The sequence below is a fragment of the Vulpes lagopus genome, chromosome 13 (assembly GCF_018345385.1).
Source record: "Vulpes lagopus strain Blue_001 chromosome 13, ASM1834538v1, whole genome shotgun sequence".
Lineage (NCBI taxonomy): Eukaryota > Metazoa > Chordata > Mammalia > Carnivora > Canidae > Vulpes > Vulpes lagopus.
Window position 1 is genome coordinate 6918314 of NC_054836.1, and position 15741 is coordinate 6934054.

Genomic DNA, 15741 nt, shown 5'->3' on the forward strand with positions numbered 1-15741 from the left:
GTGAACCTTGTGGAATGATAGAGCAGGGCTGGCGGGTAAGCCCCATGTCGGATATATGGTTTAGCAATGGTCCTCAGCCAGAGACTTCCAGAAATGTGAGAGGCTTTTCTAGTTCTTGCAGTGTCGGGGGTCCCAGGATTGTCAATGCCCCAACAACCCCCACACCATAGACTGTCCCACACCGGATGCCACTAACACACCAATGAGCACACTGGGGAAACACTGAGCTGACAACTAGGATGCAGAGTAGGTTCTAGTCTACCAATCCTATGACCTTGAGGGACATACTTGACTTTTCTGTTCCTCCAGTTCCTCAAGTGGAGACGATGTTGCCTTTGCTTTACCCTGCGGCATCATTTCGAGAAGAAAAGTAGGTGATGAGCCCCTCTGTAAACTGTCAGGCACAATGCGAAGCCCTGCAACGGGATTGCCAGGCAGCTCGGAGGTCACCGCTCTCCACTCCCACTACGGACACCTGACTAGTGTCAGGCAATGATTCTGGATAAAAGTTTCTCCCCCAAGCACCTATGTTTTGTATTGCAAGGTCACTCGAAGTTCAAGGATTGAGGGGAAGATTAAGAAGTTGATTTTTGCCCCATCTAGCTTTATCAGCACTAAAGCTGACACTCCCTGACTCCAATGTCCACTTCTCAATTGGATCCAAACTCACACAGATTTAGTGGCGTGAGAGATGACCTTTCCCATGACCACAGCCGTTGTTCCCATCACACAGGTCAAAATCACCTGCTGGGGTGCATCTCTCTCCTGGACTCTTGAGCCCCCGGACACTGATGTCATTTCATGATTTTGGCATCCACTAGGAAGGCGTACATTGCCAGGGCCTGATAATTGTTTCGTTTATTCATTAATTCATTTGGAGGTGGGAGGGATAGTGTTCCATGAGTTACCTCAGGAGGCTGAGGAGGCATGGAGAGCTATGCCTGGGGACTCTGGGGGCCAGGCCACTTGGTCCATGTAGAGCACAAGAGCCTTGTCCCACAATAGCACACTCTCCAGCCTGGCTGCCCCCCTCCAGGTCAGGAGTATCAGGGCTCCCAGGAAAAGTCTGGAGCTGTCACCTTGGCCTGCTCAGGCCCATGGCACATGACAGAAGCCATAGGCAACAGGCTCCTCGTGCCAATCATCTTGTGCTCTGCATACAGACGGTTTGGGGAGCTGGGTAACAGCTTTCAAAAGAAACCAGAGACAGAGACCATCTGAGGGCTGAACAGGAGAAACAGAGCTTACATGTTAGCATTAACCCTCCTAGATGTGGGTAAGCAAAGGGCCTCAGGTTGGTCCCTAGTCCCTTGAATCCCAAAATAGAATGGGATCCCTGGCTGATGCCTCTAGGACCTTCTTTCTGCCCATGCCCTCCTGAGACCTATATAACATTTTTCAGACTCTAGGCCATTTGTTCTTGGATACCTCTTTCTATTAGGGCTGATTAGAAAAAGAATGGCCTAGAAGGCAAAGTTGGAAGCCACTTCCATCTCCCACAAGCACCAGAAAATACCAGGGCTGCTTTCCTAGCCTCTAGGCACCTGCCCGACACCCACTCAGAGATTTGTGTGTGCGACGCATTTACATTCCCAGGAGGAGGCCACTCCGTCCCGCCCTCCTCTATTTCTGGTGGGCTCCACCAGCCTTCCCTGATTCACCTGGCATTAAGGCAACAGGGAGCTCTCTGGGGGCCTGCAGGCCGAGTTCCACACTTCTCCCTTTGTCTGGCCACCAGGCTGCAGCTCACCATGTGCCTCCACGAATGCTCCGTGGCATGGCAGCCCAGGCCACACAGATGTTCCCTTCCCATACCGCCTCATCTTCCGTGAGCATATGCAAAGTGGCAGCTGGGACCTAGGGAGGGGGAGAGGGGCCTCACGGCTCACACTGCTCCCTGCTCTGAGTTCCAGAGGCCCGAGTTCAGGGGAAGGAATGTGGACCCCAAGAAATGGGAGAGGCCAGAAGACCCTGAAGGATGAGCATTCTAGCCTTGGGGAATGAAGACAACAGGAACACAATAAAAGCAGATCACTGGTCAAGAAGTGCAAACTTGCAGCTATAACATAACTAAGTCCTGGGGATGTAATGTACGGCATGGTGACTGTATCGTATATTTGAAGGCTGCTAAGAGAAAGATCTTAAAAGTTCTCATCACAAGAAAAAAAAAATGTAACTTGGTGTGGTTAACCAGACTTGCTGCAGTGATCACTTTGCAATACATACAAATATCGAATCATTACATTGTACACCTGAAACCGATACAATGTCCTGCATCAGTTATATCTCAGTTTTAAAAAAATGAACCACTAGTCACACCTTTTCAAACTCTTTGCGTCGTAATTATGATAAAGCCCAGAGGGAACACCTAGCCTGCAAAACACGAATGTTAAAAGTCAACCTCCTGTGCCCAGGCTTCCCTCCTTCGTGGTCTTACACAGGGCACGCTCCAGGACACGGGCCATCCATCTGAGATTCTGTCCCACGTCACAGGCCTCCAGGGAATCTTGGACTCAGAGGCAAGAGAGAACTCTAGATTCACCTTGCCGATCCTTGCCTCGAGGCAGGAAGGGAGAACGGAAGGGAACCCAGCAGCCACGTGAATGGGTGGAGGAGAAGCTGGGTTTGCAAGCGGTGTGCCCAGCAGGGCTCCTCGCTGGGGAGCCCCAGGACTCCGGCCCGGCTGATGGCATGGGGAGCATGTGTGGTCTGAGCCGGGGCCACGTGAACTGTAGCCGAGCACCGGAGCACCGGAGCAAAGTAATCCAAGCGCCGGCTGAATCAAAGGAAACCTATACTTGACATTACAAGCTGGCATGGCCTTTTACACTGGCTGGGGAGACAGCCCAGCCTGGTGTGGAGTTTCTGGCCTCCTCCTTTCTGCTCTCAGCCCTGAACTTGCCTCCAACTTGAAAGGGCTAATTAAAGCCCACAGAAAAATCAAAAGCTTGTTATCTGCCTCCATGACTCCCAGCCCTGGCATTAGCCTGCCTTGCAAAGCTGTCGTCCCTCTGTTCTCTCCAAGGCCACCATGTGGTCTTAGGACCCGCAGCTCTGCAGACTTCCCTCATGAACTTTGCTTTTTGTATTGTGGCAGGGGGCAAGGGCGGGACAAACACCTGCCCATAGGCAGCCAGGCTGATCCCGGTGGCTGATTCTACTCCCAAAAGCCTCACCCGAAAAGACAGAATTTGAGCAAGTTTTCTACAGAAAAGCATCTACAGGAAAAAATAGCCAACCCCTCTGATCTCAAAAGAACTAGCTGTTTCGCAAGCACACTGTGTAAACTTGCATTTCTGAACATAGGGTGTGTGCGTACGTGTGCAAGCTGGTAGGGGCATTGACTGCATGTGTGCACACGTGTCCGTGTAGGTATGGTGTGCGTATGTGTGTGCATGAGTGTGTGCAAGTGGGATTTCCTTCTTCAAGAGGCAAGGGAAATTTCCCTCAAGTGCTGCGTCTGACTTTGTTTTCCAAAATATGTGACCTTGGGCAATTCATTCAACTTGAAGGTTGAGACCAGAGGGTCTCCAAGGGCCTTCCCCATGCCAGCTTCCTACCATAATCCCCCCCAGGGAGCTATGCTTGGATGTGTAGTATACATACACCCAACACAGCCCCTGGCCCGTGCTTCATAGCCTGCATTTGGGAGAAATCCATGGCCCCCCAGTTCATAAACCTCTCCCCTCGACTCTACTGAGTGGATCAGCCATTGCCCCAAACCAAAGGCTCCCAAAGATACGTCACCCGCTAGGGTTCAGCAGGTACGGTGGAGTCCCCTCCACCCTCTCCAGCCAATGGTGCCTCTCCCATTTCCTCTGTGACACTAGGGGACTCTTGGCTTCTCAGTACCTCCAAGAAATGGCATCTTTTAGTTTCAGCCCAGGCACCTGGAAAACTCACCACTGAGAACAGCCTGAGCATAAAGGTTAGAATACCAAAGATAAACCCTTCCTTCCTCTCCATCTCTCCAGCGCCCGCAGGAATGGCCTCCTCACAGGCTGCCTGGGTGCAGCGCCCCCTGAAATGTGCTTGGCAAGTGGCCATACTTCATGAAGGGAAACTTGGACTTTTAAAGCCAATCAAAATACAGTTTTGTACTATGGAATTCCACCAAAGTTGGACTGGCCATCAAGAATCACATACTTCTACTTGTATGTGAATTTTCCTCTCTTCTCTCTACGTTAAGACTACAGGATGGATTTTTCTCAAACCAGGGTCATGATCTTTTAAGTGAATGATAAGAAGGGGAAGCACATGGACACAGGACATAGAAATGCTCAGAACGGAGCCTTCTAAGCTACTGGAATCATTTTAAAAAGGAATAGAAGTCCAGCCACAGCAAGCCGGGTTACAAGTGAGTTCAGCTGGGAGAGGCAGGAGGCTATGTCCCCTGTTGCACCTGTGACCACCCAGCAAGGCCCTGGAAGGCCTCCTAAACCAACCCTTCACTCTCACCTTTTTCGGTTTCCTCCAGCACTTTGGTCACCCACTACTGTTCCAAGGTCGCTGGGCATATCTCTTCCATGGAACAGTACACACAGAAGATGCTTACTATATGCAGGCTTCTGAGCAAGCTCTGCTTTTGCCTCTATGCTCACTGGACTCCCACCCTACTTCTGCTCTCATTTTGCCCTTTCCTAAAGATACTCAAGAAATTAAAAACACAATGTCCCTGAAGTTCTAGATCTATCCCAAATGTAGACTGACTAGCTCATTCTAGTAATGGTTTTATTTTAGCTCCCAGGAAAGTGATTTGCAGGCATGGTCAGTACGAAGGATGGGGACATGTCTTGTGCAGAGCACATGATAATCTAGCCTTAACAATGCCCGGTACATGTGACACCTATAAAACATAATTCCCACTCATTCCTAGCATGCCCTCCTATAACCATGAGCCAGTATGGAACTGAGAAAAGTGCTCAGTTAAGAAATCTGCCTTTCAGCAATACCTCCAGCTCTGATAAGCTCAGTGTCATAGCCATAGCACATTGGAGCTTGTGCTGATCTGAGTCCGGTGAGACCCAGGGACGGAGGTACTTGTCTCATGTGCAAAATGGGATGGGTGACTCACATCCCATGGAAGCCACAGGCCAGAGTCCCCCTGCCACACCACGCCATCCCAGCCCACAGGCCCTCCCCCGACTCACCGCACTGCTGCAGGGAATGTCCTTCACCTTGAGCCAGGCTAGGTCCAGCGTACCCTCCCCCCGATAGCAGGACTGCAGCCGCTCCTTAATGCGATCGTTGATCTGCTTCAAGATGAAGATGCACAGGGCCGACTCATCCAGGGATTTCATTTTCCGCTTCTGGCCCTTGGAGAAGACAGTGAAGAGGAGGTCATCCTCTGGACGGACTCCAAGGGTCTGGGCGAGCACAGCCCCGGCTTTGGACAGGTAGGCGGCCTGCAACAGGCGGTACTCCACCCCACTGCGCTCACAGCCAATGGGCACCTCCACATAGGAATTGAAGGCGGTGTCCTCCTTGCAAAGCCTCACGAGCTTGGATGTATAGACCTGCTCCTTTGTGGTGGAGCCTGGTGGAGACACCATCTCAGGCTGAAGGGTCAAAAAGTAGACAAAATTCCCACTGCTGAAGCCATAGACATAGTAGATATCAAAGTCGGGGATGACGGTGAAGGTGTCGGAAGGGATTTTAATCATTGAGGCCACAAACTCATCATGGAAGACATAAGCGAACATGCCATCTGCCTCTGAGTTCTTGGTCAGCCTCCGGCTGGAGATGGTAGGGAAGTACTCCGGTTTGCCATCCACGGCTGTGGCAATGAAGAGCTTGTCGTCCAGGTTGCTGTAGGAGACGATCACTCCAAAGACAGAGCCACTCTCGTTGACTCCCGACAGGTAGTGTTCCTTCTTGTGAAAAGGCTCCCCCAGCTTGAAGAGGTCCTCCAGCCTGAGCAGCTTGCAGATGCCTTGATACAGGCTCCCACAGGCAATGAGCCTGTTCTCCTTATAGTCTATCAGGAGCATCTTGTTGACATTGTTGGTGGTGGTCAGGGGCTCGTTGCACGTCTGGACGATTCGGGGTGGGTAACACTTGGGGTTGTCCTCGTCCGGCCCCGTCTGGTGGGTCACCAAGACCTTCAGGTCACTGGAAAGCTTGTAGATCCGGTTAACGGCCCCCAAGTAAATGTGCCCTGTCCTCTCATCCACCACCAGGTGGTTGAAACCCTCAGCTGGCTCCCCACGGAACGTGACAAAGGATCGCTTCTGTGACAGCGGGGCTGGCTGCTGGGGGAGCAGAGTGGAGGAGCCCATCCCTACCATCAGGAGATGGGAGAGAAAGCAAGTCCAGTTCCAAGGCATGGCTTTCATTTCAGAAACAGGTCCTCCTTGCAGCGTGGTAGCACTCGGCACAGGAGTCCCCTCGGAGGGCCAGGACTCAGGAGGAAAGGCTCCCTGTGGGGGAAAGCAAAGATGTGATATTGGACAACAAGGATAGTGGCTTAGGCCACTGGACCTCAAAAGCCCTTTGCACATGCCAGGACACAGAACTACACTGGAGAAGCCAAAGACCAAGGGACTCTGCCCCCATGTGTATGGGGGGACAGGCAGGGCTGGGTGGCAGCAGTGCCAGGAGGGCGACCTCAACAATAACAATAATGGTAATGATAACAATAACAATGATGACAAGGAGGAGGAGGAGGAACAGACATGGCCACCCAATGCCTGGCTTTGTAACAGTCACCGTCCAGCACCTTCCATAGACTGTCTCATTCCAACTCACAAACCCTTCAATGTTGGCTCTCTTCCACCTGCCCCTCTAGACCCACTCTCTGCCCTTCACTGTGCCCGGGACGCTGAGCTGTATGGACTGCATATCTGTGGGTTGCTGACCCTAGCGCCTGGTTATGTGCAGCCAGTTGGGAACATGAGCGGAAGGCTGGCAGGAGGGGGACAGGACAGGAGGACGGAGATGGGCTGCATGCTCTGGCTCCCACCCTCACCCACAGGTCCCAGTGGACTTGTCTTCAGGTTCTGTGAACCACCTCCTGCCCACCCCCAGTTGGTCCTAGAGGAGGTAGCGGGGCCTCACTGTTCCTACTCCCAAATACTGCTCTGCCTCTGTCGGAGCCACACCTTTGTGAAGGGTTCCTATATCAACCTTTGCACAAATAACCAGATTTGTGCGTGCTATCTCCTGCTGGGACCCTGACTCGTAGTCCTCTGAATCGGGATAGCTGTCCCCACTGCAGAGCTTAGGGAAGGTTTACAGCCTGCATAGCTACAAGTGGTAGAGGTAGATTCAAACCCAGGAGTGCAAGTCTACAGTGGGTTCTCCTTAACTGCATCCATCTTGGTCTACCCCAGCCAGGCACAGGGGAGGCCGTATACCAGTTACTGTCTATGCACAGCACAGAGTGCAAACAACCCTTCCTCGGGGGATGTCGGTGACACCCCAGCCCTCTGGGTTGACACCTATGCTTCTCCTTTGAGCCTCCCCACTGCCAAATGGTGCATGAGGCCAAAATGTAAAAACCACATCCTGGATCTCTTGCACCACAGCAGCAACCAGTCCTCGGGGTATGCTGCCCGGCTCTGAGCCCTGATATCATTTTAATGAGGCAGATCCTGGCTGCCTCCCCTACTGGGGCCTCCTCTGAGAGGTTTTCATTAAAGGGAGAGAACAAATGGCTTGAGAAGTGGTCCAGTAAATAAATAAATAAATAACTCCCCATGGAACAAATAGCTCTCGGTCCTAACAGTCTCCTTCATTTCTACTCTAGAGGACGGCGTCATATTCCTTCCTATTTGAGAGAAACCGGGGCAGGAATGGCCCACATCCAATTTGGGGGCATCTCAGCTTTGTGAAACTTCTCGTGTTCACCCCCAAATCCTCAACAACGGGGTGGTAGGAAGAGGTAGAGCAAGAGAGCCCCCACGGGGAGAGTTGCAAGTTTCCATGAAGATGGAAGAAAAGAAGAAAGCCAAGACTTGACGTTGTCAGCTGAAACCCTGACAGAAACCCCAGGCCTGCTCAAATGCACATAAGAGGAGCCCTGGCTGTGTAGCCACAGCCCAGGACAGTCCTGCCAACCCAGGGCCTTCATTCACTCCCCCAGGTGACAGATACTGGCACAAGGCGCACACGGCATGTGCAGAATGCTGCGGGGTCCCAGCACAGCCAGGCTGATTGGGCCCTCAAAGAACCTGAGGTCGGGATAGGTTCCCGATAGGGTAGGTGCCACCAGAACCTAACTTATGCAGATAGCAAAATGCTGCGTGACAGATCATAGAATGCTCAGCAGGTCCCATGAGGAATACTGACTCCTAGCTCAGGGTGAGGGAGCAGGGAGAAAGTGGTGGGTGGCATTAGGGCCTGGCCGAGAATGAAGGGAGGACCCGCAGAGCTGGAAGGTCTCCTCGGGGAGGGGTCAGCGTAGCAAAAGCCTATCAAATGGCAGGTACGCCAGGGAGAGTCTAGAGATAGGAGACAGGGCTCAAGGGAAGCCCTGGGCCTTGTCAGGACATCGCTGCCAGGTGGAGACTATACACCTGTGGTAATGAGGAGAGGCGCTTGAAGGAACAGAGCACAGCCCCCCAGAGGGGGGGCCCACACTTCCATCGATGTAGCCTCTGCAGGAGGACTTGGGTTTGGGGCTGAGGCTGTGGGCTGGGGGACCTGCCATGCTCACTGGTGAGTCCAAGTGCCAGGCCCATGCTCGACATATAGCCGAGACTCAAGGCCTGTTCTGATTAGCAGAGGGCTGGGAAGCGAGGAGGAACGTCATTTGCCACAGCTGGTCCCTATGCCTGCGCGCCCACCCCTCGCCTGCTCAGCTCAGCTGTCTGCTGGGGTCAGAGTGCTCTCACCTGCTTCTCCAGTGAGGTGACGGTACCTCTGTCCAGGGCAAGGGGCTGATAAATGGCAGAGCTTAGGTTGAAACCCAGGTTTGTATCAAACCGCAAAACCTAGAGTCCTTCTAGAAACATGCAGTTCTGAGTCCAGAATATAGAGCACATGGAAGCCTCTTTTAATCCACATAAGGCCTCAAGCAGAAAAGCCCCAGGACATCTCCCGGTAACACCTCCCCACCAGCTCCACAGGAGGAAGCCAAGCCCCTGGGACCCACAGGGCATAGCCTGGCAGGTAACATGCAGCAGGTGGGCACCGCCATCCACCTCTAAGAGCGTTCACGATGGAGAGCGCCTGGCACAGGGCCTTCAGCCTGGCATGCCCTAAGTACTTATGAAGTGAGAGTTGTTCTTGTTGACAAGACTGAAAGGAGATGAACAGGGTTAGGATGATGATAACAAGGTGGTATCCAATGGCACCATCTCAGTTCGCCCGATGAGGACTCGGGATGGCTCATCTTGAACTGCCTGTGCAAATCCAAATATCAGAGAAGAACCTAGAGGTTTTTCATCTGAAAGAGGCAGTTCAGCGTAAAGGTTTCCGATCCTTGATTTTAAAGACAAGGATGCTGTGATCCAGAGAAGTTAAATGATTTGCAGAAGGTCACATGGTGAGTTGAAGGTGGGGGGCGGCATTAAGCTCAGGCTTCTGGACTCCCAGTCCAGTGCTCTTTCCATCACCTGCAGCCTAGTCTTCCAACTTTGTTTGAACTCGCTTCAGCACCTGCTCCCTGGCCTTTGTCTGGAGGAGCTTGCTCTTTGGGTGCCATACGCTCTGCTGGCTAACACAGCTCTCAGAACACTGCTGCCAAGAACCCAATTCCAGCAGGGCTGGTAATCCTCACTCCAAACAGGCAGGTGCCAGTCAGGGCTCAGCCACCAACTCTCTGGAGGGACCTTTCTGCAGTCCCTGTATCAGAACCTGGCAGGGACCGGGGAAGTGCGCCTGCCGTACCCCGACCTTACTGTACACACTCACAGACCCACACGCCAATCAACAGTTTTCCAGTTTGCAAGAAACGAGGCAAGGAAGCCTGTAATTATGAATTTACGGAGCAGAAAGGTGCCAAGGCTCTTCTTCCATCTTCTAGATACTGAAATAAGACACAGTTATGCATCTCAAACATTTATCATCTTCATCTAAGGATGGTGGCACCTCGAGAGGGGGGAACCCACAGTAAACAGTAACGTGTGATGGGAATAACCAGCCTCGCATTTTACACTCCATGGAAGGACTGATTAGAAAACAAGTAACAGAGAAATGTTAGAAAAAAGGAACAAGCAAGGGTGTGGGCTGCAGCTTGCCTCCCCAGACACCCTGCCGGGCACCACTGTAGGGGGGACCCTACCAAAGCACCTATGCTCCCCCAGCTCCGGCCCCACAAGCAGGCAGAGGGCAGAGCGGTCAGCCCTCTGCCCTCCCCCGGGGCTGCCTGAGGCGGCTCTGTCTCTGCAGGCTGGCCTGCCAGGGCAGCTCCATTCCAGGACATCTGTCTTCTGTCCTCATAAGTGGGGATGCAACCTAGGAAACTCTGCTCCCAATTCTAGGTCCTGCCCACCATGTCTTCCCCAGGTCATCAGTTAGATGGCTTTAAAACAAAGTGCTGGAGGTGGCATTCAGCCCATCACTGATTCTTAAAGGCAAATGATGTGACTGAATCACCCCAAGATTGCCCCAAAGGCCTTGCTGAACTGGCAGAGTGGGCAAGTCGCAGAAGGCTGGAGAACTGAGAGGCTCTGAATCGAACCCAGACATACCGACCTTTCTCCCTTCTTTAAAATCAGATTTTAATGCTGAATGATCTCAGGGGAGATGAGACTCATTTTTAGAAGCTGATCATCATTTTGATTAAAGAAATTGGGGCTGTCTTTGTTTTATGTGGCAAGTAGTGTTGAAGAGCTCCAACTAATTTTCATGAAATAGCACCATCCTCTCAGGTTCCTGAGTGGTAGACAAGAAAGTTATTATAGACTAGTTTAAAATAGCAATTACCTCACGAAATTACTTCAGAGTTTACAAAACGGTTTCATATACATTGCCTTGTTCTGATTTTATTGTTCACGACAACCCTGTTAGGTAGAAGAAATATTTGTAAGTATGCCTCCTCTACAAATAAGGAAACCGAGGCATGAACAGGCACAGGTCTGGGCGGAGGTAAGACAAAGTCAGGCCGGAAGGACCTTTGCTATGGGATGATAGAACATTCTGAAGATATATTCTCAGATGGTGTTTCACAAGACCATCTCTATGACATACCCCAAATCCAGAAACCAATTGAGGGGGTCACACATGCTTTTTAATGAAATAAAATAGAAGGGAAAAACAAGGCTATGTCACAGTTAGGAAGGATAACCACTATTTAGCACCACTTTTGTTTCAGCCAATATACGTGTGCTCCAATGTGGTGTAAGTGCGTATCGTACTGTGAGTTGTTGTGATGGTTAATTTTATATGTCACCTTAGCTGGGCTATGGTGCTCAGGCATGCAGAAAAACATTATTCTGGGTATCTCTGTGAAGATGTTTCCAGATGAAATTAATATTGAAATCAGTGGGAGTGGGGTGAAACAGACTCCCCCCTATAAGGTGGCCATCCAATCAGTTGAAGACTGACCTCCCTGAGGAAGAGGGAATGCTGCCAGCAGACCCCTTTGGCTTTCTGCTGAGTCTCAGGTCTGTGGGTCTACCATTGCAGATTTTAGATTTGGAGCCTCCAACTGTACGACCTAATTCCTTAAAACCAATCTCTCTGTCTCCCTATACACACACAGTTTTTGTTTCTCTGGAGAACGCTGACTAATACAGCCGTGACCAACAAAATGTTTGAAAGACACTATTAAAGATGCTGGACATCTTTTATTTTGCTACCAATCATTTATCCTCTAGGGATCCACCTCTTCACCCTCTCTCAGCTCAAAAGCTTCTGGGAAAATGGCCTCCACCCCAGTCCAAGAGAGAACACATGACTGGGCCCAAACCAATCAGTACAGAGCTGTGGAACAGTGAGGGCAGCAGGGGAGGGGGAGTGTCACGGGGATTGGTTCAGGGATGGATACTTAGTCTGGTCAGAATCTCTAAGAGGCCACAGGCTTTGGATGAGAGTGCTGAGGAAAAAGTTCTAGGTCTTCCATTGGCTGTGACCTTGGACAGGTGTGCACCTGAAAACTGTGGGTACCATACTATAGCCATGGGGGTGGGAGGTGGGCAGGGGGGCCTGAACAGCATGAAGCCCAAGCACTGAGGAGAGCAGAGCTGAGCAAGAGCATGGAAGTTACTCGATCTCAGGTCCTGGTGACATCACACAGATGTCTGGATCAAGTGTGCTGAAGCCAGCTCTATGCTTACACTTTCCAGTTACACGAGCCAAAAATTCCCCTTTCACATAAGCCAGTGTGGGTTCTGGTATTTGTTAATGAAAGAATCCTAACCCATACACAGAAAAACCCAGCCTTTGAGCCAAAAGACTAAAGTGTCTCTCACCACATCCTCTCTAATAGACTATTCTTTCACAGGGAAAAGTAAGCATGCCAGAGATCCCCGCGTCTCACTGGCCACAGAGCTAATCTAGAATTTGCAAGTAGTGAGGCTTTATCTCAGGCGAGATTTGGGTGTGTAAAGGTGTGTGTACGTGTATGCATGTGCTGACTTTCAGAATCAAACACAGTGCTCCTCTGTCTGCTGGACGTTTGCTTTGAGGGCTGTGCTTGCATGTGTCTTCGGATGTTCACCACCTGTCCATGCCTCTGCATCTTCTGCATAGGAGATTTACACTTCCCTGGGATCCCCACCTCATCTAGGATCCTATCTTCAAAGAAGCCATCTCTGACCCTGCCTCTGATGTAGGAAGCCCCTGCGATATGTTAGTAGGGGAATGAATGCCCACCAGCGTCTCACATTTTACAAACTCCGTTGTATTTGTCCATTAATGCTGTCCCCTTTCTAACAATATGAGGTCCTAGAGATCAGAAATTACATCTTTTTCATTACTATTCTCTCCAGTTCCAAGACCAGAGCCTGATATATAGCAGGCTCCAATAAATGTTGGAGAACACACGAATGAATGGATGAATAAATGATGATTAAACAAATGAATGCCTACTCCCCTGCAGTGTGTCGGCAATGGCAGCTGCGATCACCTATAGCAAAAGTACAATGCAAATGTTGGTGTTGGGCCACTTGCTGAAACAGTGACCAAATTCAAAATGCTGGTTTTACCCTGCTCTGATCCAGGGCTTCTAACTACTTAAAATACTCAGTTTTGTCTGCTTAAAGCATGACTTCAAATGCATCAGGGGAACTATATCTTTCATACAGGACTTACAACAAAAACTGCCAGGCCACCAGCTGGAATATTGTAACAAGTTGCCTTGTATCCACAAATCGGACTTTGAGAACCATCATTTATTCAGCAGAGAAAATCAGCACAGACTCTGTTGAGGAGAAAGAGCAGGGCCTTAAAACAAACTTGCACTGAGGAAAACTTAGATGATGCAGGAGACATGGTTGCTAGAATCAACATGCATTCTTTCATTCACCCAATGAATGTCGATTGAGCAAGGACCACGTGAGGGGCTCTGAACTGGCTGCACGGGGTACAGATACTCAAATGCAGAAGACAGTCCCCCCTCGGGGCGCCTGGGTGGCTCAGTCAGTTAAGTGTCTGCCTTTTGACTTCAGCTCAGGTCATGATCTCAGCTCAGGTCATGATCTCAGGGTCATGGGATTGGGCCTCATGCTCTGTGCTCAGTGCAGAGCCTGCTTGAGATTCTCCCTCTGCCCCTCCCCCACCATGCTCTCTCTCCGTCTCTCAAACAAATAAATCTTTTTAAAAAAGAAAAAGAAGAAGATGAAGACAACAGTACCCCTGCCCTCTGGGGGCTGGTGGTCTCTTATAGGACCCTCCCGCTGTCCGTCTTTGAGGTTATCTCCAGTCATGATAAGTTCTGCACTCACTACAAACCAGGAAACTCACTCCCTTGGCCTCCTCTCCTGTGCCACACTAGACGTGGTTCAGCTTTTGTCTGGGCAAGGCTGAAGGACAGGAAGCTAATGATCCACCAAAAATGTGTGCTTCCCCATCCATGTGGCTGGTGGTGTGAAGTTGTTGGTAAGAGGTGGCCGCCAGCTACAGCCCACCTGCCCCAGCCTCTATGTTTCCTCACAGTATCCAGTGAAGAGTGAAGAAGTGTCATGGGTCCACCTCCACACCAAAGCAGGTAAGACAAGGATATGTCTTCCCTACAGAGCCTTTCATTAGTTGGAGAAAGAGGAGTCTGAGGCTCTATGGGAGGATGGGGCCCAGAGATGAAAGCACTCATTCGCCAAGGCAAGAAAGAAACCATCACTGGAACAAGGCTCTGAAATGGTGGATTTGTGTGTCATAACAGTTGGCAACACCCTAACACAGGCAGAAACAGCCAGCCCGTCAGAGCAGGGATTCCAAGCCCAGGCTGGGCACTGTGGGGGCCCTGATCGTTGTAGTACACGAGGGTGCCTCTAGGGGCATCCCTTTAGGTGCCAGCGGCCCCCTCCTCATTCCCAAAGCCAGATTGCAAGTAGCTGCCTAGACAGGTACGAGATGACCGCGCCACTGTCCATAAGGCAGAAAAATCTTCATGCTCCTCAGCGGCCCTTTCAAAGTTTGAGGGCTGGGGAGGGGATGGGCACACAACACAGCTCTCCCATTTTAATTCAAGGAACACTAGACAGCCACTGATCCAAATTAGCCCTTTTCAGATTCCCACTTGAGTCTGTAATCTCCTCAGTTAACTAACCAGTATTTTTTCCTGCCTGCTTTTCTTTTTTTAAAAAAAATTATTTATTCATGAGAGACATACAGAGAGAAGCAGAGACACTGGCAGAGGGAGAAGCAGGCTCTCTGTGGGGAGCCCGATGTGGGACTCAATCCCAGGACCCTGGGATCACGACCTGAGCTGATGGTGGACATTCAACCACCGAGCCCCCCAGGCATCCCACTGCCTGCTTTTCTCACATTAAACTCTTGGTTTCCAGAAGCAGGAGGCATGAATCGTTATTTTATTGTCTGAAGAATTACTATTTACATGGGACGTCTGTGGCCTAGTTGTGCAATGGTGCCTCCGAAGCCTGCGATGGGCCCACGGCCCCCCTGCCCCTCCTCCTCATTGCTGCCTCAGAAATGAGGGCCACATTCATAAAAGGAAAAGGGCCTGAGGGTGTGAATGTCGCAGTGCAATCCATCACGACCGCTAGGGGGAAAAATCAAGTCAAAGCAGCTGTCCTCCCAAGAGAAGGTCACAGCACTGTCATTGGACAGTCGTGTGTGCACGGGGGACTCCGAAAGGTCAGCGTGGCCATAACCCAGTGCACAACCACAATGCAGCAACAGCTAGAGCAGGCCGTGAGCCTAGGAGTCAATCCGTCCAGTCCGCTTTCCCTCCGCTCTGCTTCTGTTCTCTTGAGCAATGAGAAATGTGGCCCTGGTGGCTGGGGGAAGGGCTGGAGAGGGGCATAAGGGATGGGGAAGCAGAGTAACGCGGACCCGGCCGCAGGCTTCAGAGTCCTTGTGCCCAGGCAACCAGCCCTGGTCCCCAGGAAATTCAGCACCAAGCTCAGCAGCTCAGGGCCCTCTTAATCCTTACTTCCCAGTTGATTAGTGGGGGGTTGGGGAACCGTGATTACCATGGACAGAGCCTTTGGAAGGAGCCTAGAAGCCTCTGCAGGAGGGTGAGTGTGTGAGCCGCCCCATTCAGAGATTAGGGCGTCCCTGGACCCCTGAGGCCCCCCACCTATGGTTTCCCCTCCCCCAGGCCTCCCCGTCCTTGGCCCTGAGGGAGCCCCCCAGCGACAGAACCACCTTTCCCTGGCCAAGTCTGCTGTGTTCCCA

The 15741-nt window shown here is 51.2% G+C and overlaps 1 protein-coding gene across 15 annotated transcripts in view; it reads right to left on the reverse strand.

The window, feature by feature from the left end:
* PLXNA4 (plexin A4) overlaps positions 1-15741 on the reverse strand; it is a 428345-nt gene that overhangs the window by 358357 nt on the left and 54247 nt on the right. For all 15 annotated transcript variants that reach the window (XR_005983437.1, XR_005983436.1, XM_041727610.1 and 12 more), the window contains exon 2: positions 5151-6419. Coding sequence is in view for 13 of the 15 variants with exons in the window: in XM_041727610.1 (XP_041583544.1) it covers positions 5151-6335 (1185 nt within the window). In the remaining 2 variants the exon portion in view is untranslated. The remainder of the gene's footprint in view (positions 1-5150; positions 6420-15741) is intronic.